A 27120-nucleotide genomic window follows, 5' to 3' on the forward strand; every position below is an offset into this window, starting at 1 on the left:
GTGGCAGAGTGCGAGGCAAGGGAGAAGGAGGCTGAAGCCAAGCGTCTGAAAGAGCTGGCTGAACAGGAACACGATGATGTGTTTTACAATCATGATGAGTTCCTGAACGAATTCCGGAAAGGGTTCCGAGCTACGTAAATATGAACTGTAATGTTGCTGGTGGACATGTATGTAAACTGTGTAAAGTGTTTTGGTGCACTGGGTTTAAATAGATTAGGAGGTGTGTTGGAGCAAGAATCTACATAAACCCAGTCTGACAGCTACAGTATGACAGCTGGTGATCTAGCTGCCAGGCTAGGTCACAGTGACCTGATCAGCAGACCGGCTTGAGCCGGCAGAAGCCAAGTGATGCAATCTGCTGAGTCAGCACGGCCAGGATTGGCTGCTTGGACTATATATGATCTGTGTGTGCATCACACAGGTCTCTCCCTGTGAGATGGTGGTTAGGCGAAGCACTTTGTCCGTGGAGGTGATATTGTATAGACTGCACAAGAGAGCACTTGTTGTGTATATATGTTAATACACCTTTTGGCACTAGTTGCACGTGTCGGCCTGATTTTCTTTCCTGAAGCCCTGTGTCGGGCAAGTCATCTCCCTCACTCTGCTACTCCCGCTCCGACAATTACTCCACCGTTCACCAAATTCACACAAGAATTGATTATCTTCTAGTGAGCAAAAAGTTGGCTAACCAAATTCAGGAAGCAGATATAGGCCCCCGTACAATCTCAGATCATTCCTGGGTTACGGGATCACTTACCACTCAATCTGAAGACAAACAGGGATACCATTGGAAACTGAATAAATTATTGCTACAAGATGAATTGATTTGTAAAAAAATTTCAGCAGCGATAAAGGAATACTTTAAATTTAATACCACCAAGGACGTAACACAAGGCACACTGTGGGATGCATTTAAAGCAGTTATTAGAGGGCAATTAATTGCAATAGCTTCCACTCATAAAAAGGAAAGACAATCATTAATACTAGAACTTACTAATAATATTAAACATATGGAACTGCAATATGCAAAAAAGGAGGGAAAAAACTGTTAAGAACATTAGAACAGGAACGAAAAAAATTGGAACTATTGGAAACATCTCAAATACAAAAAAATTTACTGATACTCAATCAAAAATATTTTACCAAAACACCTAAATCGATAAAATTACTCAAACAGAGGACCACACAGACGAGGGCCTCCCATCTTATCCATAATATGCGAAATCAACAGGGATCCCTAGTTACTAAGTCAAGTGATATAATTCAAGTTTTTCAGAAATTCTATCAAAAGTTATACGAATCAGAGAACCCAAAACCTGACAAAATTAAGGAATATCTTACTTCAATAAATTACAATGTTAAAATATCTTCGGACCATAAGGCATACTTAGAACAAGATATAACTCCTCTGGAAGTCTCTGAAACCTTAAAGCATATTAAAAACAATAAGGCTCCAGGCAGGGATGGAATCCCTATAGAATTCTATAAGGCCTTTGAGCAAGAGCTGTTGGAGCCCTTAGTACACACCTGCAATTCCGTCATGTACAGTGGAGAAATGCCTAACACTTGGTCTGAAGCAAGAATTACAGTAATCCCTAAACCTGGAAAAGACAAACAAAACCCAGCCTCTTTTAGACCTATTTCTGTTCTAAATAATGACTTTAAAATATTCTCTGCTTTGATGGCCAACAGATTGAATAACGTCATCACAGAATACATACATGACGACCAATCAGGTTTTATCCCCACAAGAACGTTAACGGATAATATCCGTAAAACAATGGATTTAATATTTTTGGGGAAACAAAGATAGGAAGAATCAGTCCTTTTGGCCATCGACGCAGAGAAGGCCTTCGATAGGGTGGAGGTCCCTTATTTAATTACTTTATTACAATATATGGGATTTGGTCAGAAATTTTTAACCTCCATTAAAACTTTATATGCAAAACCTAAAGCACAAATCTATATTAATAATTATAGATCTGAGGACTTGGAGTTGCATAGGGGTGCGAGACAGGGATGTCCTCTGTCTCCTATATTATTCGCACTTTCTATAGAACCGCTGGCCTTTGCGGTACGTAAAGAGAAATCGATAACTGGCATATCAGTAGGAAACGAAGAGTATAAATTGAGTTTATTTGCCGATGACGCAGTTTTTTATGTTACAAACCCCTTTCAATCTATCTCATCACTATTAAATCATATCCAAATATTCAGTGGAATATCAGGTTTTAAGATAAATTATACAAAATCTGAATTATACCCTATCGTATTGTCTCCAAATACTAAATCAAATCTACTAAACGCCTTTCCTTTCAAATGGGTTCAAAAATCTATTCGGCACTTGGGTATACAAATACCATTAAATTTACAGGACCTCTATGCGGTCAACTACAAAGTAATGGATAGTACCATTAAAATACAATTGGAACAGTGGAGCAAATTAAATCTGACTTTGTTAGAAAAAATTGATATGATTAAGACCTTCGTTCTTCCTAAATATTTATTTCTATTTTATAACCTACCCTGTTATATTTCACCTAAGGACTTTGGAGAAAGACAAAAGTTTATTTCTAAATTTTTATGGTCAAATAAAAAACCAAGATTTCAATTTAAGTTAATGACAAGACCAATAAAACAGGGGGGGTTAGGCCTACCTAATTTAGAAGCTTATTATTTAGCTGCAAATTTAAAAAACATATTAATGTATGCAATAAAGCACTGCGGGAAACCGTGGGTAAAAATTGAGGCATCATATCTAAAAAATGACCATCTATGGGAAGCCATCTGGAACACTCCTAATGACAGACACTTTACCACGAACAATAATCCATACCTAGCTCTGACCTTAAAACTTTGGGATAAACACAAAAAAACTTTAATACCATCCACTTCACCGATGGCAAGCTTTCTGGGTCAAGCATGGTTTAAACCAGGACGTGAACCAGGGGATTTTAAAATTTGGAGAGAGACAGGAATATACCAGTTCCAAAATATCATTAAGAATGGGCAAATGCTAACTAAAACACAATTGGAAGCGCAATTTAAAATATCAATCCCATGGTTTCAGTATCAACAAATACATTTTATTTTACATAACCCCAGAATTGTAGAAGTGATTGACAGGCCGCTAACAACATTTGAAAACTTGTTGAAAAAGAATTCAGAACGAACTAAAACATTAACGTCGACTATATATAACTTAATTAATGCTAAAGATTGGTCTGATATTACAACCCAACAGAAAGCTTGGGAGAAAGACTGTGGTATATCCCTCTCCCTGGAACAATGGCAAGCCATTTGGGATTCTTCACTTTACACCACATATTCATTAAATATGAAACTCCAAAACTACAAGCTGTTTGCAAGATGGTACTTGACACCTAAAAAACTTTTTTTGGCTCACATAAAACCAACCCCAGATTGTTGGAAGGGCTGTAAGCAGGAAGGGTCATTTTTACATTGTTGGTGGCTGTGCCCAGTAATTAACAAATTTTGGAGAGAAATTAAACACGTAATTGATATTATTGCAGCAGAAGATATCCCCGTCATCCAGAATCGTTCCTTTTGAATTTTTGGCCCAACTCAAAACTTTCTAACCTGAGAAAGGAATTAATAAGTCTTTTGTTAATGGCGGCAAAGTTACTGATTGCTCAATTTTGGAAAAGAGATACGTCCCCTACAACACAACAATGGGTGACTAAAGTATGGGAGGTAGCAGCTTTGGATAAACTGGCAATACAAATAAAAGCAATGGAGACACAAAGGAAGAATAATAACTTTATTAAAAAATGGTTTCCGTTTTTTACTTATATAAATTCACAAGAGGATCATCAGAAATATGTTCCAAAGAAATATATTGATTTTTCATATTATTGAATATTATATCTAGATGAATGATAACATATTGTTTAGTTTTATTGACATCCAATGTTGTAAAGAATGGGAGGAGACTTAGAGTAGTCTACGTATAAATGTAACATAGGACTTCATCTTTCAAGAAATGTTTAGATGTTAAAAGTGTATTTGAATTATTAAATGTTGTTAAAATTAATAAAAATTTAAAGTTTAAAAAAAAATAGTCTTATTGTTGAGCAGTGACCATGCAGAATCTGTGTTTTACAGCCTGCTGTAGACAGAAGGGGACTGACATTGCTGTAGAGATTGCATAGTTTTAATCACAGCAGTAATGTGTATCATAACAGTGAATTTGCTATGTTTTATTACAGAGCAAATAGATGTGGATAGCAAGCCTGCTTTACAGTTCAAAGGTAAGGTATCTGGGGTTTTTCAAATTACTTAAGGGTTGACTTTTTCTAAGCAGGAGTGGAACAGGAAAGCAAACAGCATAGTCAGGCAAAAGAAGATGCATATTTAATATGGTGGTGGAAAGTGCCATCAAGTCACAGCTGACATGACAGACCCATAGGATTTTCAAGGCAAGAGACATTTAGAGGTGGCTTGCCATTGTCTGCCTCCACATCATGACCCTGGTATTCCTTGGCGGTTTTCCATCCAGATACTCATCTACTTAGCTTCTGAGATCTGATGACACTGAGCTAGCCTGGGCCATCCAGGTCTAGGTATACTTAATATAGACTTAGCAAATCATAACAACATCATTTTCCCAAATTAAGATTTTAAAATAAAGGCACTTTGAGGCTTTATGATATTTGGACTCTTCTACTTACATATATAACTGGCATCTCCTTAAGATACATGCTAGAATCATTGTTCTCAAAATAAGACCTTCCTCATGTGGGATACTAGGACAGAAACAATAGGATCATATCCTTAAGCTGATGCAACATCCCTCCTTCTACAAATATTCATACATATGTATGTGTGTGTGTTGTTTTGTTCCAATGGTGTTTCCATGTGCAAACCTTTAGGGAAAATCTGAAGATGACTTGTGATGTTTGTAATGCCAGAGTTAAATTATTACCACTGTGCACAGATCAATGTTCCCTCTAAGCCATGGAGTCTTGTGAGCAAAAATTCTACTTTGTAAGCTACTGGTATTAAAGTAATGAGCTATTGCATAAATTAGTTTGCTTTGGGGCTATTTTTCCTGAGCTAAGACAAAAATGCATGAGCTGGAGGCCAAAAATCTATGAGCTCGTTCACACTAACTCAGCTTAGTGAGAACACTGGCACAGATCCTCATAAATGGCAGCATGTATACTGACTATTTACAAGAATCTTTTCTTAGCAACCCATCAGACAGATTACTGATTGGTGTTAGCTGGAGAATTTAAAAGGGAGAGCAGAGATTTAAAAATTACAAACCCCCCCCCCCAATACACACACCACCCAACTTTCCAGGCACACATTGGGAATTTTGACCATAAGTAGCATTAATAAAAATGTGTTTTGCTTTTATTGGTTGCAATATTGTTTATTGTTGATAGGATACTGTCAGGAAAACACTGCCACTTGAACTTAGCACATTCTTTCTCTTGAGTATATTCAAAGTTGACACATTGCTATGTAGACTGTCATCATCTTTGATTTTGAGGAGTGTTTCAGGAAAGCTTCCAGATTTCAGACTGGCTATGCTCGATTATGCAGATATGTGTCTAATTGTCTTATGTGACTTGACTTTTTATGACATTTTTATACTGCATGTTCTTTGAAAGCTTGAGAAACTGGTTATTATCTACATTTGAATACACCTTTAGCAGTAGTTCAAACACGTTTTATATTCTGTTAAAATTACAGATGGACAACAAAACTTCATAGAAACAGATGCCCTTCATACAAGGTAAAATAATGTTGTTATCTGAGTGGGTAATGATGGGAGAGTAGAATAAGACCTGGATCTTTGTCCTTGCTCATGCATGTTGCTGCAACAATTCTGTTAGTTTCCTCAAAAAAACCCCAATTGATCCTGGCTTGTTGCAGCTTTTCTATGGAATACTTTCAGAGTAGCTAACTATTAGAATTGAATGTATTATACAATTATAGCTCTGTGCAAGGACGATATATTTATTCACTATATTTAGTATGTGGGGTCAGGTTAGGTTTATACAGAGATTGAAACCAACCCTATCGTCTGTAAATAGTGTGAACTTGTGGAAGAGACGTTTGATGTTTTCTCCCAATAGCTCCCTTAAGCCTATCTGAAAACCCTTCTAGAGGGGGCACAGGAACATTGGGAACAACACAAGACAGGAAAGGAAATCTGTCAGCTCCCCTTTTTGTTGTCGTTTCCCCACATCCCAACCCTTCTGTGACCTCAATTTCTCCTTCTTGCTTCAGTTCTCAGGCTGCACATTCCAGATTGTTCCCAGACATCCCCACTCTTAAAAGTGGCTTGATGAGATGAAGGGAGACAGGTGGAGAAGGCAGCAAACATCCCTTCTGTGAATTAGCTCTATTTGTATCTGTTAGATGCAGTTTATCATATAAAAAGTCAAGGCAAGTAGTAGTATCTCCATACAAATTTAATTTAACTTCTCCAAAGAAATCTGGAACTGCTATTCCACACTTAATGAGTGTTCCTAGTACTGACAATACTGTCTCTGGGTGGCAACTAGTTGAACAGACTTTTTCAAAATGAATACAGTTTTGTTAACCTCAAAGAACAGTAGTGAATCATTGTCCTTTTATGGTGCAGTGGTTTATGATTTTAAAAAACACACACTTTGAATTCTATTTGGACAGCTATAATATTCAGACTAGAAGGATGTGGCCTTTACCTTACTTTCACTTTAATCTTTTGTTCCTTTACTCCTACGGTCTTTTAGCAGAATGCACCAAAGCAGTGGTAAAACCTGTTTTGATGCCACTGTGACTGAGCTATCTCTCAGAGCATCAGAAGTCCTGGTCACCAGGATTTTCATACTAACACCACTAGATGGCAGGTGAAACAATGTTCTGAACTAAAAGGGGTCCGTTCCAATACCATATTAATTTGTTTTCCAATAGTAAGTTGGATATGGCAGTCAGCATTCATAAAGGTATTTCAGGTATCCTGAAGACTTGTGCACAGCCAGCAAAATTATTTTTTCCTGTTTGGAGTTTTTGAATGATGAATTCCTTTTTTTCAAAAGTCCAAAATCCGCACAAACACTGAACGAGTCATAGTTACTAGAATGTTGGTTTTTTATTTGTTCTTATGAACTTGAGGTGTGCGTATGACTGTTTTTGTTAATTAATTAATTTATATCCCGCCCTCCCTGCCAAAGCAGGCTCAGGGCGGCTAACAATATGAAGGTCAGCAATAGCATGCCCAACCATTTAACAGTAAATATAAACAATATTAAATATAAAAACGTTAAAACATTTAAAACATCTGGTGCTAATTCGATGTATCCAAACAACAAGATACTAATGGTGGTAATCAGACTGGTCGATTTTTAAACTTCTGGAGGTCCCAGACAAGCCACTGGTGGTATTTCTGGGCCCAATCCATCGCTGTAGATGTCATTATCAAAAAGCGTGGTGGAAGAGTGCCGTTTTGCAGGCCCTGTGGAACTGTGTGAGCTCTCGCAGGGCCCTCACCTCCTCCGGCAACTCATTCCACCAGCTAGGAGCAGCGATGGAAAAAGCCCTGGGCTCTTGCTGACGCAAGCCTAGCTTCTTTGATGCTGGGGACCATCAACCAGTTTTGGGTTCCGGACTGAAGTGCTCGCTGGGGCATATATGGGGAAAAGCGGTCCCTAAGGTATGCAGGACCCTGGCCATATAAGGCTTTAAAGGTGATAACCATCACCTTGAAACGAATCCGGTACACTATCGGTAGCCAGTGCAGTGCTTTCAGCACAGGCCGAATGTGCTCCTGTAAAGGAACTCCCATTAACAACTTGGCTGCAGCATTCTGCATTAGCTGGAGTCGCCGGATTTGGTACAAGGGCAGCCCCATGTAGAGGGCATTGCAGTAATCTAATCTCGAGATGACCGTAGCATGGATCACAGTAGCCAAGTCGTCACTATCAAGAAAGGGAACCAACTGCCTTACCATCCACAGATGATAAAAAGCTGACCTGGCAGTGGCAGCTACTTGGGCCTCCATCGTTAAGGAGGCATCCAAGAGCACGCCTAAGCTTTTAACCTTGGGTGCCGGCATAAGCTGCGCCCCATCAAAAGTCGGTAAATGGATCTCCAGTCCCAGACCGCGGCGACTTAGGTACAAGACCTCCGTCTTCGTCGGATTTAATCTCAGTCTGCTCAGCCTGAGCCACCCCGCCACAGCTTGTAATGCTGTGGACAGATCTTCTAGGGTGGAATCGGACTGGCCACCCATCAGCAGGTAGAACTGGATGTCATCAGCGTATTGGTGACAACCCAGCCCTCGCCCCTGGGCAACCTGGGCGAGTGGGCGCATGTAGATGTTAAATAACATCAGAGAAAGAACCGCTTCCTGTGGCACTTCAACAAGTCGGTGTCTCCAGGATAGTTCTTCCCCTAGTGTCACCTTCTGTCCCCGACCCTGGAGAAAGGACGAAAGCCACTTCAAGGCTAACCCCAGTGCCGGCGAGGTGACAGGTCAGTAACTGATGATCAACCATGTCGAATGCTGCCGACTGGTCTAATAACATCAGCACTGCTGAGCCACCTCTATTCAGGTGTCTCTGGAGGTCATCTGTGAGGGCGACCAGTACCGTCTCCGTCCCATGACCCAGACGAAAACCGGATTGATGTGGGTTTAGCACGGAAGCGTCATCCAGAAAACTCTGGAGCTGCGCTGCCACAGCCCTTTCAATAATCTTCCCTAAAAACAGCGAGTTGGACATTGGCTGATAGTTTGCCAATTCAGCTGGGTCCAAAGATGGCTTTTTAAGAAGGGGACGAACCGCAGCCTCCTTATGAGGCTGGGGAAAGGTTCCCTCAAGAAGGGACTGGTTGCCAACTTCCCTTAGGGGAGCCCGTAGCCCTTCACGGCCAGCTTTTATTAGCCAAGAGGGGCACGGGTCCAGCCTACAGGTAGTTGGGCATACAGTGGAGAGTATTCTGTAAACTTCCTCCGGGCTGAGTGGATTGAAAGAATCCAAAACTGGACTAGAAGACGTGCTCAGAGCTTTGTGTTCCATTACTGTTTCTAAAGTGACTGGGAGGTCGCGGCGGAGTGACAGGAATTTAAGTGAAAACTCTTTTTTGGGGGGGAAAGCTCCCACCTCTTTGATCCAGCTGCAGAGTACAAAATGAACCACAAGAGGAGAGGACTTGCTTTGATCTTCAATCATGAACATTTTTTCTGGCATTTAATGCTACCAGACAGACGTGGCACTGTTGCTGACAGAGAGAACCTGAAACGCAGGTAAGAGGGGAAGAGATGTCTGCTCTTTAAAATTATGATTAAATAAATGTAATTCAGCTGGATGGCAATTAAGCCGCCCTGAGTCCGCTTGCGGAGAGGGCGGGATATAAATGTAAAGTAATAAATAAATAATAACAAATAAATAAAGGGCACAAAATATTTGTAAAATGGAACTGTCACATAAAAGAGCCTGCTAGCCCCTTTGTGATGGGAAAAACTGGAAGCTGTGAAGTTCCTCAGTTCAAATCTTGCCTCAGCCATGGACTCAAGTCTAGTGTTAGGAAAACAAATCTTTCTCAGCTCCTTTCTTATCTGTAATAAATGGGAATCATCAGCGTCCTGTTTTATGTGCTGTTGAAAGGACTACCAAGACAATGTATAAGAAGCACTTTGAAATCAAGAGTGGCTTTCACATTTTGAACTGTGGACTTGAAACAACCTTTCCCACAAACTATTTGATTACTGCAGAAGATGTGCTCAGTTCAGATAGAAGTTAGCCAGGCCTTGGAGCCTGTTACCCAGTATGATCTTGAAAGTGTACCCTGGAATAATCCAGCACCCCCTCTGTAGCTGAAAATTGCAGAGAAACTTAGGTCCATGGTATGTAGAACAGTCTTTCAAAAAAAAATTAATTGTTGCTGATCCTTGCATTGAGGAACCACAGTAAGCTTCCAAGAAACACCAGGATCTCCAATACATAGTTTAAGACACATGGCTGAACAGCTACAACTCAGGCAAAGTACTATAATAATATCCTTATTTTTATGCCTATTAGAATTTTCAGCAAGGGTGCCATGCCATCTATTTCTGTGCTATGATCACCTGTTTAATAACAGCTTAATTCAACAGGTTTCTTGCTTATTGTTCAACAATCATTTAGTAATCGCTTCCCTCCACCTCCTAACTTTTCTTTGCCTTGTTTTTTTGTTGATGTATTTGAAAATCAATTGCATGAGAAATAAGGTAGCTGTTAGGTGCCTACACATTATAAGGGTTTAAGTTCAGAATCAGGCATGCATTTCAACACAAGGGGTTGCATTACCACAATAGGTAATCTGAACAGGACACTGAAGTGAAATACTTTTTTTGTTTTTACAATAGCTTGATTGAGCTGGGATTTGAAGTGAAGTGTTTTGATGATCTTAAAGCAGAAGACGTGTATCAAAACATTTACAATGGTGAGTTACTGTAATCTGTTCTACTGGATTTGCTTGAGTGAATGTGTTTAGAGTGAGTATGTCTTGATAAAAGTTAATAAAAGCATCGTCCTAGAAGAAATTTGTTTGTGCCAGCAGGGTATTTACTTGCATTCTTGATACAATAAGAACTACTGCGTGTACCAGTGATTAAGAAGTAGATGGTTGACAGAACATCTTTTATTAATTGCATCCTTTACTGTTGATAAGTGTATTTTGCATAGTTGCAACAAAATCCCAAGTGAAAATATCTGGAACAAAATTTGTTCTGAACTTTAGTTCCAGAGCAGTAAAACTGACTCCAGGAATATTGTATGGGACAGTCTAGCTGCCTGGAATTTGAGTGAGATTGTGAAAATGAGACAATGAGTTCACTATAAGTAATTCATGGAATGTCTTGCCAACATAAAATAACTTTTGTAAATCTCAACTTTGTTACCTTGCAGTGTCCACAGACAAGCACGAAGATGTGGACTGTTTCATGTGTGTTTTCCTGAGCCATGGTGAAGATGACCACGTTTATGCCTATGATGCTAAAATAAAAATACAGACATTGGCCAGCATGTTCAAAGGAGACAAATGCCCAAGTCTAGCAGGGAAGCCAAAAATATTTATAGTTCAGGTGAGATAATAGAATCCTGAATTCTTATAGGAAGTACTAAGTGAACTTTACTGAAACATAGGAAATAATAATCTGAACAAGTTTTAGGAATATATCATGGCGTGAAAATATATATATTTAAAAAAATCTAATAACTCCAGAATGAAACGGAGATTGCAAAGGACAAATTACTATTTTTTGGTACGATATGTACTCAGCCAGGTGGGGAAATGTATTCGTATTCATCAGATTTATAGACAGCCAGTTTTTCTATTGGTTCACTCATTTCTCATGGCACAATTTGAAGTACTATTTCCTTAATATAGTGCATGCACTAATTCTCTAAAAATAACTGCAAAGTAAATAGGCTTTTGGTACTTATACACTAAGCTTATATTTACAACTAAAAAACTCAGCAATGTGTTATTGATGCTTGTCAGTGAGCAGGGATGACAGTTATGAAGGCTTATGCTTTAGAACCGTGTTTAGCTTTTTCCTCCCCCTTATTGCCAGGCATGTCGAGGAGATAAGCATGATGACCCAGTCATTGTTGCTGATACAGTAGACAGCACTGCAGACAAGTCAGACGTCAATGAAACTGAAGTGGATGCTGCTGCAGTTTATACCTTGCCTGCCGGAGCTGACTTCCTCATGTGTTACTCTGTAGCAGAAGGTAAATTACAGTTTTCTACTTGCAGTGCCCTGAAGTGGTTATTACCTTTAACTACAGCTTTTCTTTCTTATCTACAAAATAAGGAAGCCATTTCCTAAGAGTAAATCACCTTGTACATTATTGGTGGGTATAAGCTATAATTGATTCAAGTGGCTGCCAGCGCTCTCTTGCTCTCTCTGTGCGCATGTATGTGCACCTGGAAATCATGGCAACCTCTTGTGATTGACCTCTACTGGAGACCTGCAGGATATTCAAAGAGGTGGTTGAATAAAGCCTGCCCATGTCCACCCCGATTGCTGGCATTCCAAGGAGATCCCCCATCCAAGTACTTGCCAGAGTCAACCCTGCTTAGCTTACCTTGGCTTGCCTGGGTTATCCAGGTCAGGGCTAGCGGCTGTCAGCTTTTGAATGGTTATAATATCCATGTATTTGCTACAATAACTGAACATCTTTCCTCCATGAATATAAATGAGGCCATGGCATATAGGAAGGGCTGGTGCATGGGAGTAGGCGGTGGTGTCGGGTGCTACCCTGCCTGAGGCGCCCCCTTACCCACGCAGAGCGCTCCTCCAACCCTGCCTTGAAGGCAGAACCGGAAGAGCACTTTCTTCCTGCAGTAAGCTCAGCACACTGTTTTAGCAACACCAGTCGCTTTCAGGTTGAAAGCGACCGGTGCTGCTAAAACAGCCGCCTGAGCTTACTGTATGGGGAAACGGATGGCATGGCAGCACTGTTGCGCGCTGCCCGCCGCTCTCTTCCTGCCGTCCTGCACGATGACATCACTTTTGGTGACATCATTGTGCCGCACATACGCTTTGCGCACAGATGATATCAGCACCATATAGGGAGCTTGTGGGGGGGGGGGCGCGCTGCACAGGGGACTGCCTCTAGTGTTAGAACCGCTAGCGCCAGCCCTGCATATAGGCAAGATGTGTATGCACAGTGGTCTTTATGCATGCAAAATATCAACCTTGAGGAAGGCTTGAGGAAGAGGAACCTGGGAAGATTTGGTGGGGTGGGCAAAGGTAAGAAACTTCCCCCTAAGGGGATAGACAGGAGAATTGTATTTGGTATGGATGAATCTGGACTCCTTAACTTTTGGGCTGACTCCTAGGTACAAAGAAAATTTGTCAAGGCCTAAGTTGAGTTCAGTGGCTGCAGACAAGTCATTTCTTCCCAAGAAATCTTGGCTGTTGTCATGCCCCTTAGGTCTGGACATTGGAACCCCTGAAACAGTGTTTAACACTGAGCGCTTGGTGTGTCATACTAGGAGCTGGGACATCCAGGTTCAAACCCCCACTCTGCTATAGAATTCACTGAGTGACCTTGTGCCATCTGTCAGCATAAGCTACCTCACAGGGTGTTTGTAAGAAAAAAACTGAGGGGAAGAATCTTGTAAGCCACCCAGAGGTCCTTGGAGGAAGTGAGGGGTAAAAAATGTGCTAAGTAAATAGTACCGCATATATAAAGCACCTTATACAGTCCATGTTCTAGAAATGAATGAAGGCTGCCATGTTAAGCATCATCATTACCAGTAACTTACGGTAAGTCATTGTCAGAATAAATGTTTTAGAACAGGCTGGATGACGATGGCTCTTGAACTTCCCAAAGGCAATGAAGTACAATTTTGGGTACCATCTGGACTTCATTAATACCACTAGCAAGATTATTTGAATGTAAAGTATCAGAGCAAAGCCACATCTTCAGACAAACAACTTAGAAGTCTGTCTTTTGCACTAGGGTATTATTCTCACCGTGAGACTCTAAATGGCTCCTGGTACATTCAAGATCTGTGCGACATGATAAGAAGGCATGGGTCCTCCCTTGAATTTACAGAGCTTCTGACGCTGGTTAACAGGAAGGTGGCTCATCGCAACGTGGACGTATGCAGAGATACTAATGCTTTAGGAAAAAAGCAGATCCCTTGTTTTGCATCCATGTTAACGAAGAAGTTGTACTTTTACCCCAAATCTAAGTAGAATGGTATACCAGTAAAAATTATTTTTTGGGTGGAGAAGGTATTGAGGACATCTTGAGCTAAAACACAGCCTTGTGCTATGGATCATATAATAAAATATTCAAGTAGTGTGCATATTTCAGTTTGCTTAATGAATCATACCACCCTGACTTTTGGGGGGGGGGGGTAAAGAGGATTTTAAAAAAGAACAAATACATGTCTTTTTTAATTTCAATCTAGAAGATCACATTGCAGATGGCTAAATAAAGAAGGGCTCAATATTGAAAATGGTGCTTCAGAATTCGAAGACTTCTGTGACATTAAATTTTAAATTAACTGATTATAATGACAGTTTTTTACCAGCAGTTAACATCTCAGGCTTGAATATGATTTTGTGAGCCCTGTATATGAAATTGGTTTGTTATAAATCAGCATTACAACAGGCTCAGGGAATTTTGGAAATTAAATCACTAGCAGCATTTGGAGTGATAAAGAAGCACGTGACCAAATTTTTCCTGACTTCTAGTTTGTACTGAGTGACAGTTTTTTTATCTCCATTTTATAATGAACATTTTGTACTTTTCCAAGGTTTTTAAAACTGCTGTATTGACCAATGAAAGGGTGCTTGGGGGACATGGCTGCTCTCAACAAATCTGCTGCGTCCTCTCTCCATACCTTCATCAGAAACAGATATACAGCAGTTGCTGACACAGCAATGGCTGGGTGGACAACTCAGAACAATTTCTGGTGTCCTGTTCACAGCTGGGAACTGCAACAAGTTGCCCCAGCTGTTACTGGATCATGACTCCAGGTGTATGTAGTTTGCCTGGGCTTGGCTGCCTGGCTGGATGTTGGAAGGTATCATATGTGTACAGATGAGTAGCACCCATAATACCTTGCTATTGTGAAGACATTTTATATATGGCATGTTTATGAATCACAGCCTAAATAATAAAATGTGCATGTGTAGACCTGTGATTGTCTAATAGTTGTTTTGTAGCTCAGCCCTGATATCTGTACAAAACAGATACTGAGAATTAGAAAGTTACATTATGTAAATTAGTTTGAAATGCCCCCAAAGTAAAATAAACTTCTTACAAAGAATCCCACAGACTTTCGTTTCTTGCTTTGTCAAGTTAGTAATTCAATGCTAGCTAGTCCTATTGGTTCCATTTTTATTTTGAAGTGCTAACAAATTATAGATACATACATATTGTATATACATGGAGAATCAGAATTTCTTTGCAATGTGAAAAAGAAATCCCAGTTGTCAGAAAAAAGTTTTAATCAGGCATTACAGATATCCTCTCCCATGTTGGTCCAAAATATCCAGCTCCTAAACATTTGGGGCAATTCACCAGGTCTAAAACATATTCAAGTATATAAAAGATTAAAGCTTGTCATTTATTTCTTGGATTGGAAGACGTAATTGTAATGGGTTCTTCAGTCGTTTCAAGGATTCTTCTACCTGTCAACATGAGACAAAACCAAACAGGGGATTTGATATTTAGCTGTAAATCCCTTTCAGTCATATGATGTTCATTCTCTTGTGCCTTCCTTGACAAGCAGCCTACAGATACTAAATACCAAACACTATGGTGGAAAGCAAACAGGTATCCCACTTTCATATTTGTTTCATGCATCTAATTTGGTGGGGAGGGCTGACTCTGAGATTAGACATAAGTTTAGCTACATGAAAAATTGAGGGGATTGACAAGGAGGGTCACTCCAGTTCTCCCTTGCATACTGTGTCATCTGGCTCAGTGCTCAGGATATACATTTGTTGAAATAACGGATAGTTCTACCCTTTGTTAAATAACAATAGAATGATTTACTGAACTGCTGCCTTCCTGTTGAGCCTAAGGGAACAGGCAAATTAAATGCACCCATCAGAATATAGCTCTGGAAATGGTAAGTCTCGAAAAGGAACACTTCAGCCACTGATTTCTTATGTGGATGTAGCTGCCATGTAGCAGCAAGAAACTGCAGAACAAGTTTCCTGCAGTCTTTAATTATATCCTGGCTGTTCTCAGCACACAATTTACTGCACAGAAATTACTTCTAGTGTAGATAACCTGAATGTATAAAGCCCTTCAGGAAAAAAACAATTAGGACTACTGTCCTCATGATGATCATCCTGCAAACCTGCACACACTTTCCACTCTTTTTCTGAATCCTTCAATTTCCCAGTTAACATTAGCCAGCCATAGTGACCATCAACCAAAGCTAGCTTTTAAATCAAAGCCTGAAACCAGGAGGATATAGTTTGACCTTTTGGCAGCATGACCTGAACTAGAGCTTTCTGCATACTGAACCTCCTGACAAAAAAGTAGGATTGTACATTTCATAAATAAAACAGCACATTCCCTCATAAAGGAGAACAGTATGAGTAGTCTTTTTTTCTGAGAAATGAGAGGCATCAATAATATTTCAATGCACAAAAATTAAATCCTCCAAACCACACGCCCATTACAGATCAGCCCCACAGCATCTAGAACAGGGGTGGCCAAACCTGCTTAAGGTAAGAGCCACACAGAATAAAAGTCAGATGTTTGAGAGCTGCAAGGAAGAAAGGAAGATTGGGGGAGGGAGGAGAGGTGGAAAGAAAGCAACTTCAATTTGAAATTTATTTTCCAAGCTGCCAGCTGGCTGGGCTTGAAGAAGTGATTTAAAGAGAGAAATGCCTTCTCCAAGCCAGCTGGTGGTGGGGTGGGGCTTGAAGAACTTCACCATGTGTGTGGAAGAGCCACTTCTGGCTTCCAAGCCACAGTTTGGCCACCCCTGATCTAGAACATGGTGCTCCATAATTTTCAATTTGTGCCCAGAAAATGGTCTTTCCTGAGAAAGGGCCATCCATGGGTTCCAGTTCCAGGAGAGAAGCCAGGGCTTTTTTTCTGGAGGAATGCAGTGGAAGAGAGTTCCAGAACCTATTTGTGGACACAAAATTCTTTTTAAATGTTTAAAAGTTCATGAGGGGCACCTGTGTGTTTCTCCTTCATTTCCCTCTTGAGAGTTCCAGCACCTCTTTTTCAGGGGGAGAAAAGCCCTGAGAGAAGCTGTTGTTGACCATGACAGGTATTGAAGGCACCAGCAGCTGGAAGTTGGGACTGAGAGTGGAAAAAAAATGTCTGGGACAATTGCTCCACCATCATTTCTACCAATGGACAATCCTGGCTAGATTCTTAGTGTTCTACCAAGTGCTGCAGTACTTGAATTTCTTTTATTGTATCCAAATGAGATGGAATTGTGCATCAAAGCAACTGGTTTTCATTAAAACTTGAATAGATTTAATTGTAAGCGACTTTGGGAACCAATCCAACCGAAAAGTTTAATAAATATGCATCAAATAAGTTAATGAATATAGTGAAGATAAAAGGTTGCAAAAGAATCTCAGGATACATTCTATTAGATAAGTGCTCAGCCAAGGGCAGCAGGGGGAGCTATTGACAGTGTAATTGTGTTATGTTCTCCCTCTCTCTTTCCCCTCACTGGAATCCTGACAATCACATAGCAAGTCAATGAGCCATCATGATGGCACAATTCCTTTACCAGCTGGAAAATCAGTGATGCCACCATCAAGCTGTGTAGAGAGCTGATCCAGAGTTATTATCTCCTTGCAGCTGCAGTAAAGGACTGAACCTATTGTATAATTTGATCCTTTCTGCTTCAGCTGGTATATTGTAGGGATTAGCTTTCCACGGTCTGGAATTTTTGCTGCCCTGAAAAGTTTGAGTGGGTCTGGACTGCAAGTGTCCAGTAGAAACTACATTAAGGATTTTGTTTAAAGCTTGGTGAAATAAATGGAAGGCATGCCATTTGTCTGGCAGGAAGGTAGATAGGTTTGTGCATTATGAAGCCAGATGGGTTTTGCATTTGTGACAGAAACCCACAGCTGTGCCAAAAGATGGAAATGGAAGCAGGACCACACTTCTGCAGTTTAAAGTGGTTTATTTTTATTCCATCCTACTGAGTGGCTACCAATTTGCACTTTTGCACTTTGAAACTTGTTACATTATTTTGTTTCTAAGCATCACAACTTGTAAAGGGGAGGGTAAAAACAAAATCAAACTGCAAATATGTGATTTTCAAAACTCTTTGCAGCCTCCTCTCAACCAATTCTTGAAGCATAATTTACATATCAGGATCTGGACAGATTCATGTAAATACCTTTGCAAGATCATCTTTTAACTTGTTGTACTGATCCACATTGAAATTCTGCCTTTTGGATTTCCTGTGGAAGAATTGGAGGAACTGCCTGTCTCGAGCATCTGGGTAAATATAATCCTGAACAAGGATAAAAAGAGAACGCAGAAGGAATTGTTCTGAAAATTTGCAGCAACAAGAGAGGTAATTATGTTTCATTTTACTGCTATTGAAGTAATCAGGAAACATAGACATTTTTTTATGTTAGTCTTGATTGAAAGCTTCTCCATTGCCTGTTTTTCTTTAAAAGCAGTTATACACAAACCATATAAGAGACCATCATGAACTGTGGAGCACCAATTCTATCTTGCCAACCTGATGCTGACTGTCAAAACCTACCTCAAAAGAAAGAAAGAGGATTCTAAGATACTAATAAAGTCTCATTTACATTTCCTTCTCAAAAACTAAAGTATCATGATGTGTTACTATGTTCTACAAAATTCTAGAATGTCAAGCAATTTTATAGTAAATTTGAGGTTCATAAGATGGAAAAGGGGCCATTCTCACCTGAAAAACTTATAAGTCCAATTCTATTAGTTTTATAGGTGGATTGATTTAAAATTTCAAAGTGAGGAAATCTAGCAAGTAGTGTAGCAATGATTACAGTATACACAATTATGCCCAAAATATACAGATAGTATGCTCAGGAGGACAGTGTTGGTTGGTTGTGGAGATGGCAATGGAAAGCAGGTGATCATTAGGATCAAAGATGTATAAGTCTAGGTCAAACCAGTCCTTTGAGTAGTACCCATATCATAAGAAGCAGACAGCACATCAGTTTATAGAACAGGAAAGCCACACTCACGGTGCATTCACACTACATTAATGCGTTTTGCAATCATTTTACTGTGTAAGAATAGCAAAAATGCATTATTTAGTGTAGCATTAATTCCCCCCCAGTCTTGCAATTAGAAGTTTAAAAAAATTCCAAAACACACAGACTCAAGATATTTGCAATTGACCTTTCAGTGTATATTACTGGTTTAAATGTCTACTTGTCAAGACTCACCTGTTTAGTAAGTACAAAGTAAGCATAGAATGCCATGGCACTTCCATAAGTGATAAAATAGGTGACAGGCTCCATTATATCCCATGAATAGACCCACCAAGTAAGCCAGGCCAGAGCTCCCCCCTGAGTAGACATTAAGGCTAAGCCAATCCATAGAAGACGAGAACTCTTAGCATCAGCTTCTGCAGTGAGCCTGGCTTTTATCTAGGAAGACAAAATAAGGAGGAAGTAGCATTCTCATTGCATGCTGAATGGCACTTTGCCCATGCGCTCCCTCCCCCCTATACTGAGCAGATAGTTTACAGGGCTTGCAGGGAAGCATGAAATCCTTCTATTTGCATAACCGTTGAATCCTACTTTTTGCATTCAGAAACCTATTTAGGTAATCTTCTCTTCCCTGAGAGAGGGTTGAATTTACTCAGCTACAGTTACACGGTTTCCTGAATAAAGAAGCTTCAAATGATGAACTCAGCCAGTCTGTCTCCTGGAATTAAAGATACTGGAGAGGATCCAATTATTCTCTTTTGTTAAATAAAAAGTTTTCGTTTGACAGAAGAAACCAAGTTCTACTGCAGAAAGCCACCCTCAGTTGCCATTGGATCTAATACATTACTTTGGGTGTAACAGGCATCATGGTATGTCTTCTATTTCCTTGCCACAGTATTTCTTGAATTTTTATCGTTTAGCTTACTTACAAACTTCTTTGGATGCCCTTAGTAGGCAGAGTTGGAGGAAAATGTTGGCATATTTATTTATCTACTTGATTTATACTCTGAATTTTTCCTCAATGGAGATTCAAAGTGGCTTACAGGGGTGTTAAACATGGTGCTCCTATCAGCCCCCCAAGCAACTGGCTGTCATCTGCTTCTTTCTCCATCTCTCTTGCTTCCTTCTGCATCACAGCTTGCTTTGCCAGGTTTGCTCAAAAGCACAGGAGCTACAGAGCAAAGCCTCTATTTTCTGCACTGGCTGAGGCGCCTCTCTTGGAGAGGAAGCAGGGAGAATAGTTTGCTTTTCCAGGCTCTCTCAATTGCAAAGCAGAGCTACTGAGCCATGCCTCTCTTCCTTCTATAGGCTAAGGCTCTTCCTCCTCCTGGTCCCCTGGGTAAGGAAGGAAAGTGCCAGAGCTTCCTTTCTCCAGTTCCCTGGATCACACAAGAGAGATGCTTTAAGCACCTTTAAGACCAATGAGTGCTAATGTTTAAAGCATGTTTTATTTTAAGCTTCTTAAAAATCTTTGTGTTTGTCTGTGTCCTTTATAAAGTTTATATCTCTGCTACCTGACATTAAATTTTATGACACACATGGCCCAGCCCAACAACGTCTCATTTATGTCAGATCCAGCCCTCATAACAAATGAGTTCAATACCCCTGGCTTACATCATTCTCCTCTCCTCCATTTTAACTTCACAACTACCCTGTGAGGTAGGTTAGGCTGCAAGAATGGCAAGTTTCCATGACAGAATAGGGATTTGAACCTGGGGCTCCCAGATCCGTGCCCAGCACTCCAGCCACTGGATTACACTGGCTCTGTAGACTGTGGTTTGATATGGCACAGTAGTTCTTATGAGATAGGTTAGGATTCAATCTGTTTTGGATTTATTATAACTGAACTCTAGGCAGAAATGGAATTTTCATTTAAGCAAGGACTATTCAAACCTGCTCTAAAGGCAGCAGTTCTTCTTTCAGAAGTTCCATTTTTTGCAACAGTTCTCTCTCTTTTCTTGTTTGATGGTCTTCCAAATGAAGAGCTGTGAATAATCTATGAACCAAAGACTTGACATCATCCACATTTGTAGCATGTTCAGTGCTTACTTTATCTGGGAGGGTTGGGGAGAGAATAATACTGAGTTACTACCAAAGCAGTATCCCTGAGAATTTAACCTGGATTCCTAAGAATGTAACCTTCTATTTAAAAAAAAAACAACGTTTCCTTGGCTGCAAATGGGTGTGGGGATGCTCTCTTGACAAAGATGTGGGTTAGTTCTGATCATAATGATCACGTAAACACAAATGAAGCTGCTGTAGTGCTGTACTGAGACAGACTTCTAGACTTGATCATCTTGATCAGTCAAGTTCAGTATTGTTTACTCTGACAAGCAGCTGTTGTCCAGAATCTTAGAAAGGAGTCTTTCACTTCACTGGCTACCTGATCCTTTTAATAAGAGTAACCAGGGACCGAACCAAGGACCTTCTGCATGCCAAGCAGATGCTCTACACTGAGCCATTTCCCTATTCCCCTAACAGTGTGAAAGGTTGTTTGCTATAAGACTGAAAGAAAGGCAGAGCTAGATTTGACTGAGGCTCTAAGCTAATTATTTTTACTTAGAATTGGTTTAAATTAAAAAAAAAAATCTGACAGGCAGACAGGGGTTCAGGGCAGGCTGGCATTTTGTACCTTTCAGTGGGGGGTGTACTCTGTATTCTGTACCATTGATGACAAGTTTAAAGTCATTCATCAATAGAAGTTCCATCAGTGTTGAAGCAGAGACCACACTACCATCTGCAAAAGAACACGACAGCTCATTAGTAATGAAATGCTACATTAAATAAAATCAAAGTATCATTGCCAACCTGACTGCAAACAGTGAGGTTTAGCACAGTCAAAATTTACTACATTAATCCAATTGATGAATGGCTGCTGGTAGAACTGGATGTTAAAAAGGATGCAGAATTTCTACTGAAAGCTGTCCCTGTTTTCTAACATAAAATGAAACCCAATATTGGAACAAATCATTTTGGGATTTTGCCTGTCACCATCAACCAATGAGAGGGAGAGGGGATAAAGAAACTGAAATATCTAGCAGACCTCAACATATTCATTTAGTATGGTTATATTCTGCTTTTCTCCCCAATGAGGACACAAAGTGGGTAATAATACAAAAATAAGAAACCTGCTCAGCTCTAGACTCAAGCCTACTGGCTAACAGCCAAGGGACAAAAGCTCTTTAGTCCATGCCTCTAGGCACACCCAGGCCTTAAATTCTTGTGTGCGGAGAAGAGAACAAACTCAGCAACAGGTTACTCAGCTTTTCCTAACTATAAGGACCTCATTTGGGGGAAGAAATGGATACGAGGATGTTCTTGCAAAGTTCCATGCCTTCTTTAACACCTGGTTCTACTGTTAAATCCAAGACCCAGGAAGACTGCTGCTGCCTTCAGATGTCATGAATAATCAGGAGACTGACTGTGATGCACACAAGCTTACCTCACAGGGCTTCTGTACTTGCTTCTTTACCACCCCCTGATGCACTAAGATGGAAGCCTCCAATCCAACTCCAATTTGTCCTGACTTCCAAAACCAAATACCTTTGCAAAGTGAGCCTTTTCCCCTTCATTCTCACACCTGGAATGCTTAAACAGCATAACAGGGAGGGCTTTACAATAAATGTGCCAGTCATGCACATGCATGCCTTGAAGACAGCATGTCTGTGGCTCATAATACGTGCAAACAATGTTTAGTCTGCTCTCTGCCATATCTTTATTACTGCATTGATAGTCCACCTGCCTCACTGTGACTCAAAGTGCAAAACACAGAGTTAACTCACAACAATCCATACAAAGAGACATCAAATAAACACAGAGCTGGTCAATACAATCGATATGAGAAGACATCAAATGAGCAATATACTAGGACCATAATTACTAAATTGCAAATGAGTATAATATTTTAGACATGATTCAAAGTGTGGATATAATGAAGAAAAATTTTATTACATCAGTAGAAAACAATGAAACAGAGTAATATGTGCAGCAAACTTATATTATGTCCTATACACATATACACATAGGTCCTCTTAATAAAGTACCTTCCTGATGTATTGTTATAGTATAGCCCTATTACTTTCATTAAAAAAGCTCTCCTGAACAACTCAATTTTACATAGTTCGCAGAACAAAAAGTGCACGGGAAGCTTCCTAACCTTGTCAGGCAGGCCATTCCACAAGGAGGGGGCCACAACAGAGAATGCACATGTACGACCTTGCTGATCTTGCCTATTTGCTAGCTGGCAACCCCAGAAGGTCCTAAATGCATGAGCAGAAGTGTCATGATGGTAGGAGAGGTGGTCCTACAGATATGAGAGTCCAAGGGATGATCACAGGTAAGCTTATGGTTTTAGTTCCTGCAAGGAACTGTGTTGGAACTAGTCCTGGATCACAGACATTAAACAAACACATTTAACAAGATGGTTCATTCCCACACTTGTTCCAGCAAAGTCTGAAAGGCATAGTTTTCAATTTTGCATGTTTGTAAGACTGAAGAAAATAGCTCTTATCAGCAGTAATGGGGCAGAAGAGGTGGTCAATGAGAGGGTCTGGGTAGAAAGATCAGGACTTCTGCCCATTGAGGTGGAGAAAAGGCAACTGGAGACATGGGACTAGAAGGAAGGAAAGGTCAGGCGTCAAAAGGCAGAGTTCGGAATCACCATTTTGAAGGTAGAAAAAGAAAATGTGAAGATAAATTAATCATTTCGAATAGAAGGGAAGCAAATACCTCCAGATTGAACCCTAAAATTGAACTGGTGGGAAATAAGTTGCGGAGAAAACTCCAAGAAGAGGATGATAGAAAAGGTGGTCAGGGAAACCATCCTTGGTTTTTCATGCACTCAAATCTTCCTTGCACTGTTGAAGTGGCTGATTTTATACAATGGATATTTGCATTTGTAAAGCATTGACAAGACATGATGTGAATATGCTAACAAAGCTTGAAACTAGTATAGCAGAGGCTTTATAAAATACCCCACTGCTGCCCTTTTTTTCCTTCACATCCATCACACAAACCAACCATGCAAGAGGCAAACCCACACTGGCCTTCCTGATTGGAATTCTGTCAAATGGATTCATGCTGCAACTCTGATTATTGAAGCTGTAAACCAAATCCATCAGCCCTCTTTTACACCCACTCTGTTTGGAGACACAGTCTGGCACGGCACCATTTGAAAGGAGAAACAAGTGAAACATTTATGTATGCAACACCCTGCTTGCCTTTTGTTACTAACTTTTGGGGAAGGCATTAAAAAATGAAGTGTTCACAAATAAAACTACCAGCAGAAAAATGCGGTCCTGATAAATAAAGGCAACTGAAATCCAATATTCTGGCAAGAACAGCATTTGTTTGAAAAGAGAAAGCAGGCTGATGTAGAATATCAAAGTAGAAATATTTGTTTAGTATACTCTGTGCACCTGTTACAGTTTTAAATTCATCTGCCCAAGAGTTTAAAAGACAGTGGAAACAAAATGCATAAGAGCCTCCAGCCCTCCCTAACCACAACAGCCTTCTCAAGATACAATCTTCTGTTTCAGTTACCAAGATGCAAATACACAACTGCCAAACAGACTTCACTTTATCTCAGCTTATAAATGTGCAGAATACAAAGTGGGAAAGAACCAAATCCATCAAGGATTGATTTCATTTGAAGTCTGGAATATCTTGAAAATAAACTGTTCACATGAATAATACTAATATCCTGTCTTTTCTTTCTAGCACCGGAATAAGCTGCATGAACATTCTTTGTTGGGGTCTCAGGTTTTTGTTAAAAGGCAAAGCATGTTTTTTAAAAATATCTGCAGACCTCCCTTTCACAGAAATTCTGTTGGAAGAAATATTTAAACAAATGCTGGAAGTAAAATCCCTATCTATGGGGAACGAAGCATTTTTTTTCAAATAATTATGGAAAAAATTGATACAATAATCTTGAAAGGTATACTCCCTTTAGCTCTTTGAAGGATGGGCAGGATATAAATTTATGTATAGTATAAATGGGCTGGCCTGCCACAGTGCACCCATCTCCTCGCCACTGTCACCAGCTTTCTCGCCTTCTCCTCTCTAGAACCAGAGCAAGATCAAGCTAGAGATGCAGCAGCTGGGGTACAGGAGACTCCAGTCAATCCTGGGCCCTTTGCTGAGTACCAACCTCAATGAGAAGCCAAGAATATCAGCCCCTGATGCCAGTCTGCATTATTACTCTGCACTGCACTGAAGAAAGAAAATAAAAGGTGGGTGGGGTGGAGCCAGTGGAAATCTCCACCTGCAGAACACAGGAGGATCTGCACCTGGATCTCACCAATTCCATTCCAACACTCTAGCGATACTACCACACTGGCACTAACCTGGCAGGGTTTCAACATGCAAAACAAACTTTTAAGGTAACAGCTGTATCAGTACCTGTTGTGAAGGCTTCTATTTCTTCAATGGCTTTATCCTCCTGCTGTATGTCCTGAATAAAGTCTCCAACAGTCATTAGCAATGGCTTCACAGTAAATTGACAGCGTTCCTTTCTGGAGGGTAATGTAAGGGTTATCACTGGCAACCCATGTTTATAATTAACACTGACTTCTGAGGAGGAAAGAAAGGCATTCAAATTTACCTTCTACATGTAAACCAACCCACTTGATTACACAACAGAGGGCAGAGCAAATACAAAACCCTTCTGGAAAGTCTCATGAACCAAAGAGGTCTGTCACCTTTCTAAATGTATGTGCTGGAACATTTAGTTGAGAAGCCTCTTCTACAGTATGAGGACTGTGACTGACAAGGCTTGTTCTAAAAACTCAGATGGATCTAATTTGCTTCAAAGACAAGTCATAGAACACAGTCAACAGGAATGTGGGGGAGATACATAGGGGCAGGGTTGGGTTTTTTTAGCAGAAACACAGTTCTGGCTAGCTCGGTGTCAGGTGGTGTGGCCCGATATGCAAATGAGTTCCTGCTGGGCCTTTTCTACAAAAAAGCCCTGTGTGAAATAGTGGTGATGTCAGGGGGTGCAGACTAATATGCAAATGAGTTCCTGTTGGACTTTTTCTACAAAAAGAGCCCTGCATATGGGAAGACGCACACTTTCCGCTATATGCAGAATCCAGGATGCTGCTGAATTTTACATTAACTATTACTAGCACAAGATCTGGTGCTTCTGGCTGGGGTGCAACAACTCTCAGGTCTGGCAGGATCCACCAGTTCTCACAACTATCTTAGTTATTGCCACCTGCATGTGAATGTATTTTCAAGGCTGTACTTATTTTCATTCATTGCATGCCATGCCTGGAGCAACTGAAATTAATATGGGTATTCAAGCAGAGACAGAATTAATATAACATTCAGCAAGTGCTTAGGGTGCTGAAAGCAGCAGAGAGCAAGACCTTGCCACATTTCACAAACTTCTAATAAAAACAAACATTGGAGTTTCCTATAAAGAGACTTCAAATGGAGAATCAAATGCAAAATTGCTCAGTTGGGATTCATTCAGCAATTCAACCCCATCAGGTCTTAACAAGGACTCTGGATTTCTCACTTATTATGGGTACTAATATCTTGCATATTCCATTTGTTACATACGCTAATTTGTTCAGTTATACCTCTCCAACTTTCTAATTGGATATGCCTATGTACTCATTTTGCGTTTCCCTAGAATAAATTTTTTGTTTATCCCATTTTGCCTATCTATCAACAGTTGGGAGCAATCCTCACTCACTGTGAACAGACTGGTTACTCTTTTGACTGGACCTTGTTTTAAACTGGCTTCTCTCAGATATCTCCCCCACTTTAATATAAACGCATCGGTCTACTAGATGTGCCACCACCAGATTCCTGTGAACGTAGCTAGTAATGGATGAGAAAAGCTTACCATCAGATGGCACTAGGGAGCTACAAAGCGACCTTCTGTGATATCTTAGATTTCCAATTTTTCTCAGACACAGCATCTGCAAGAAAGATTGATTAGACATCAGAGATTTCAAGCAAATACATTCCAGGTAAGGGCGGCTTCCAGTTCCCCATTTCTCTCCGCCAGAGCACATCTATATGGGTTAGCAGACCAGATATTATTGATGACCCCCACTTTAAATCCGAGACTGCCAAAATACTGAGTAACAGGCAACAGGCCAAGATGTCAATCATATTGCTTGGTCAGCAGTAATGCTATAAACTCCCCAAGACTAAAGACTCCTGAGACACTTTAATCCATTACGTTGTAAAGATATTGGAAAGAGACTGTATAAAGGAAGAAGAAATGGTTCTACGATTGTGATGTGTTAAAAACGGGTTAAGCTATTAGCAGGAATAAAAAGTGTACCAAGTCATGTGTTTCTCAAACAGCTGCGCAAGAGATTTATATTCAGTATACGGACTGCTGAGGTTAACTGTAAATGGTCAGAAATACATGTAAGGTTCCTATCCAGAACAGCCTTGGAACCAGAGCAAGCCCAAATTTATGATGTTGTAAA

At 40.2% G+C, this 27120-nt stretch overlaps 2 protein-coding genes across 2 annotated transcripts; one reads left to right on the forward strand and one right to left on the reverse strand.

Moving 5' to 3' along the window:
- The first annotated feature begins 1216 nt into the window (after positions 1-1216).
- CASP6 (caspase 6) lies at positions 1217-14793 on the forward strand. Its single transcript, XM_060247383.1, has 8 exons — positions 1217-1772; positions 4230-4271; positions 5722-5764; positions 9113-9262; positions 10364-10440; positions 10905-11080; positions 11573-11732; positions 13473-14793. The coding sequence occupies exons 1-8, from the start codon at positions 1217-1219 to the stop codon at positions 13709-13711; spliced, it is 1443 nt and encodes a 480-aa protein (XP_060103366.1). The 3' UTR covers positions 13712-14793.
- A 54-nt stretch (positions 14794-14847) lies between these two features.
- Positions 14848-26658, reverse strand: MCUB (mitochondrial calcium uniporter dominant negative subunit beta). The gene is made up of 7 exons (XM_060246935.1): positions 26523-26658; positions 25067-25237; positions 21300-21404; positions 20561-20721; positions 18902-19105; positions 17857-17973; positions 14848-15157 (listed from the first exon to the last, which is right to left on the reverse strand). The coding sequence occupies exons 1-7, from the start codon at positions 26620-26622 to the stop codon at positions 15080-15082; spliced, it is 936 nt and encodes a 311-aa protein (XP_060102918.1). The 5' UTR covers positions 26623-26658; the 3' UTR covers positions 14848-15079.
- Between the last annotated feature and the right edge of the window lie 462 nt (positions 26659-27120).

The sequence above is a fragment of the Heteronotia binoei genome, chromosome 9 (assembly GCF_032191835.1).
Source record: "Heteronotia binoei isolate CCM8104 ecotype False Entrance Well chromosome 9, APGP_CSIRO_Hbin_v1, whole genome shotgun sequence".
NCBI classification, from domain to species: domain Eukaryota; kingdom Metazoa; phylum Chordata; class Lepidosauria; order Squamata; family Gekkonidae; genus Heteronotia; species Heteronotia binoei.

Bases quoted from the DNA above. Each gene is read 5' to 3' on its own strand.
- CASP6 (XM_060247383.1), top strand. From the start codon at position 1,217: ATGCGAAATCAACAGGGATCCCTAGTTACTAAGTCAAGTGATATAATT. The intron at 4,272-5,721 runs GTAAGGTATCTG...TTAAAATTACAG, and splicing joins GCCTGCTTTACAGTTCAAAG to ATGGACAACAAAACTTCATA. The intron at 11,733-13,472 runs GTAAATTACAGT...CTTTTGCACTAG, and splicing joins GTGTTACTCTGTAGCAGAAG to GGTATTATTCTCACCGTGAG.
- MCUB (XM_060246935.1), bottom strand. From the start codon at position 26,622: ATGTCTAATCAATCTTTCTTGCAGATGCTGTGTCTGAGAAAAATTGGA. The intron at 21,405-25,066 runs GTACTGATACAG...GTTCTTTTGCAG, and splicing joins AATAGAAGCCTTCACAACAG to ATGGTAGTGTGGTCTCTGCT. The intron at 17,974-18,901 runs GTGAGTCTTGAC...ATCCTTGTTCAG, and splicing joins ACTTTGTACTTACTAAACAG to GATTATATTTACCCAGATGC.